Genomic DNA, 4,178 nt, shown 5'->3' on the forward strand with positions numbered 1-4,178 from the left:
CGTCCTGCAAATTCCATATAAAGTATGGTTATACAGAAACTTACCTACCTACTAGTCCAAGCTATTACAATATCCACCTCCATCTCAATGTCAGGAATTGGCCCGAAACAAGGCCCATCTAAAAATATCTTTCCAAAGTCTTCTAAAACCCATATCACTAGGGAAGGGGCCCACAGTGATTAAAAAAGGGGCACGCTCTTTGTTCAAATCATTCAACACTCACCAAAGAACAGTCCTCCCAACACCAAAACATACCATTATAGGAGCTGTAGTAAGGAGTATCAAAGCTCCAGGCAAACTACTACCAGTTTAATGACGCAAGTCTTACAAACCTAAATAACCTTCCAAATCCACTACCACAAGGCAACGGAACCAGTGTTGGACAGCCTCCTCTTAGCCATTACCATGGATAGGAGACCTACTATTGTTGTTTGATGAGGCCATCACAAAGACAACACAATCTCTCGGTGAACCAGAAGAGCTTTCCATCACCTTTTTGGTCTTCATGCATATGAGCACGCAACCTCACCAACACGCGCGCATGTGTGTGTGTGTGTGTGTGTGAGAGAGAGAGAGAGAGAGAGAGAGAGAGAGAGAGAGAGAGAGAGAGAGAGAGAATCCTGTGTACCAAAAAGATAACGATGAAGCAATTTTATCTCCACAACAACCATACCAATAAGTGGCTTGACCATTGCAAAAGTCTGCTGAATTTAATGCCAGATCTTTATTGAAGTATGTGACATGCCACTGTCAGTGTGCCGAGGTTTGGTTCGACCAACCACAGTCAATGCAAAGATGTACCTTCTCTGCCAGAATGCTGCACATGTGGCACATCCAATTCAGCAGACCCTGCGTCATACAAGATGATGCAATTCCATCCAAAAAAGGGAGAAGGAGAGAAGACAAACAGCACAGGCATGTTTCAGGAACTTGCACGCCAAGCAAGGCCTGTTTATAGCCTTCCATCAACAAAACAAGACAGTTTCAAGCTATACTGACTGGCAGGCCAACCCATAATTTGAATGCCTCAACCTCCTTGCGCCGTTCCTGGGACATGTCAACTCTTCGTTGGGAACGATGCTTACTTGTGTATAAATCTCTATGCAGATGCCAATACATGTTTTTATACTTCTGTTTGTCTGCCCAAAACTTGTGCTCTTCCATCTTCGCAATCACATCCAATGCATTTCTGAAATAACCATACTTTATAAAGAACGTTAGAAAAGCATTGAGTAGCTCCTCATTAAGTTTCAAGGGTGATGTGCTATTAGAACTTGAGGCAAGCCTTGTTTTAATTTCAGCCCAAAGCAGCAATATTTCATTGGTTTTGTTGCCCATAAGAATATAGCCGCCAAGAAGAAATGTGTAAGTGTTTGCATCTGGCTCGAAGCCAGCTTGCCTCATTTTTTTCACAGCAGCCTTTGCATCAAACAGAAGCTTTCCTTTACAGTAGCTTTGAACAGTCCTATTCCAGTGTTGCAGCTCCAAGTTAAGAGGAGGCTCACGCAAGGCTGAATCTAGCAGTTTACTCATCACATAGGGCTTCCCTTGCTTCTCAAAGAACGACAAGAGTTTGTTAAGGATTGGCTCAAGCGGGGCTACACCATTCCGCTTCATGTCTCTAAAAACACGTTGAGCACAATCATAGTCTTGAAGGAGGTTGTATGCATCTATTACAGAGACATAACACCCCATATCCACCAAGTGTCCAACTTGTCTAGCATCTTGGAGCACAGTCTCTGCCTTGAGAGGCTGCGGCAGCTTACAATATGCCTTAACTAATGCAGCATATGCCTCACAATCAGCCGGTGTGTTTTGAGACGCTAGTTCTTGCAGTGTACCATTGATTTCGTCTCGTAGTCCAAGCTGAAGTGCGCCTTCAAGTGCAAAACTGCAAGGAATATACTGAGAACTTTCTGAATGAAACATCCTCCCAAGAAATTTAGCTGCATCCGCAACTCTGTTTTTCTGTAAATAGGCATTTAGCAGCAGTGTAAATGTCTCCCCGCAAGGCCTTTCCAGAACATCCCTCCAATCTCTGATTGATTCATGCAGCTTGTGATGGGCTGCCTCCCTTGGCAAGTCTAAATTTTGTATGTCATGCCTCATCTTTCCACTCCAGCAAAGTGCCACTTCAGCAGCAACATCAACCTCTCCTATGTTTATACATGCTGCCAACAAGCTATTCAATGTAGTCCGACTTGGAACTTCTTGAGCTTGTTTCATCCGAAGTAAAACTTTCAGCATGCTCTCAATGCCACCACCCTTTTCGTGGGCCTTCATCAATGAGCAGAAGCAGGCATTGTCAGGTTGCAGGGAGAAGCGAGTCATCTGCCTCATAATCTCTTCAGCTTTTCCCGATTCTCCAAGGTCTGCGCATGCCTTGAGTGCAATAGTGAAAGACTCCTTGTCAGGTCTCATAGATGGAACTTCCGTTAGATGCTCCAGAGAAGAATTGCAGCAATACCGGCAGATCTCAAGAAATACTTTGACTACATAACCTGCCCCCCGAGGGCTTTGTGCCCAGGAAGCCAATAGCATTTTCCAGAAATCCAAGGAAGGGTAATAATGCTTCTGCAACATGAGTCTGAAGGTATTTGCTGAAAGGTCCCACATGTCACCCTTGGCAAAGGCCCAGCAGAGAGATTTCATAAGATCTCCGTCCAAACAGTCAAGTTTACTCCCCTTGTAGAGGCGAGACAAGATTTTCTGTGCACGGAGCAGGCACAAGGCATCTCCGCCACAAAAGAGAGCCACAGAATCTCGCAGCATAGGTTTTTCCGCAAATTCCACACCTGCTCGTTTCAGCTTCTGCAGAGCTCGCCATGCCTCCTCTGCATTCCTCTCTTTTAACGCCTTCTCCAGCCTACCTGTCAGAACTTTGGGATCGATGGTGAACAGCGGCTCTTCCACTGTGTGGCCGGCGGCCGCACAAAAGGCGCTTACCAACTGTGGCGCACGGCGCTGCGTTTGGAGGCATGACGATGTCCACACCCTCCATCCTCCCCCACGCATTCTGTTCACCTGCAGGCTAAAACCACAGTGCTTCGTAAGCCAAATGCAATAGGGAAGAGCATATCTACATTTTTCCAAAGCTGTTAGATTGTACTAGGGTAAAGGGGCAATTAAAAAACCGGAGCCCTGTGGAGGGACCCTGGCCCTCTAGTTTATATTATTAAAGGTTCAGTATTCGGACACAAGTGGCCAGTTGGGGAGACGGTTAGCTGAGCTTCGCGCGAAATCCTGGCCGTTTGATATACACTCGAGCCATGCTGGCCGCATTGTCTCACTAAACACCTTGGGTATGGCTTCTTAACCTTTTCCTCGCGCTGTCGTGTGTCGTCGTCGAAACTTGCTTTCAACGTGATTTTTACGGAAGGTAGGGTGGAGACTCAGCTTCAATTTGCGCCTGTGCATGCTTGATTCTGTGCACCATGGCTCCAGAAATTGGTTGCGGAGCTTAGATGACCTTACATTGGCCCCTTTACCCTAAGGCTGTTTACACACGGCCTACCCAGAATTGGGCAGCACATGCACGTGTCTGCGGGGACGACAGCAGGTGCAGACTGATTGGTAGCATTCTCGGAGCAAGGGCTTGGGCAGTCGGGACTGCCTGTCCATCAACGGGCGGGATGTGGGCTTCGCACCTGATTCGTCGTTGAGCAACCAATAGCGTTGCTGCTGTAACCCCTCCCCCCAAGTTTGGTGTGTAAAGGCTACCTGCCTAATCGAAAAAGGGATGGGCAGGTGCTGTTTTGGTGTGTAAGCAGCCTAATTCTTTGATTACTCTTGTTGTGTGTATTCTTGTCATTTGTATAAGAATGCATTTGTGGTTGTGTCTTTTAAAGATACTACAAGAAAATATATATCCTTGAAGAAGAAAATGGAGAGAGAGAATGAGAGTTTCATCAAAGCATGTTACTTTGCTTTTTAATTGGTACCATCTTGGTAAATTATGATCGAGATGTTCCCATTTTGATCCGCGTACCTCACAAAAGAACCATAAGAAGGATTAGAATTTATATGAACTGATAATGTGCATCATTTGTGATATGTTATCTTTTAAATGTTGTTTTTTTATGTTCGAACAAAAGAAAGAAAACATGCAAGTCTCTTTGCATCATGGGGGAGTTTGATAGTCATCTCCAAATTTCATAGTACGCGAGAATGTACCATTT

General features: G+C 45.4%; 1 protein-coding gene across 1 annotated transcript; it reads right to left on the reverse strand.

Moving 5' to 3' along the window:
- Positions 1–625: 625 nt before the first annotated feature.
- On the reverse strand, positions 626–3,102 carry LOC147418678 (pentatricopeptide repeat-containing protein At3g09650, chloroplastic-like). Its single transcript, XM_086505928.1, has one exon. It carries the CDS (start codon positions 3,013–3,015, stop codon positions 985–987), a length of 2,031 nt encoding a protein of 676 aa, XP_086362054.1. The 5' UTR covers positions 3,016–3,102; the 3' UTR covers positions 626–984.
- Between the last annotated feature and the right edge of the window lie 1,076 nt (positions 3,103–4,178).

This window comes from Adiantum capillus-veneris, chromosome 29 (assembly GCF_014529385.1).
Source record: "Adiantum capillus-veneris isolate H3 chromosome 29, ASM1452938v2, whole genome shotgun sequence".
NCBI classification, from domain to species: domain Eukaryota; kingdom Viridiplantae; phylum Streptophyta; class Polypodiopsida; order Polypodiales; family Pteridaceae; genus Adiantum; species Adiantum capillus-veneris.

Coding starts and splice junctions, on each gene's coding strand:
- LOC147418678 (XM_086505928.1), bottom strand. CDS start 3,015: ATGCGTGGGGGAGGATGGAGGGTGTGGACATCGTCATGCCTCCAAACG.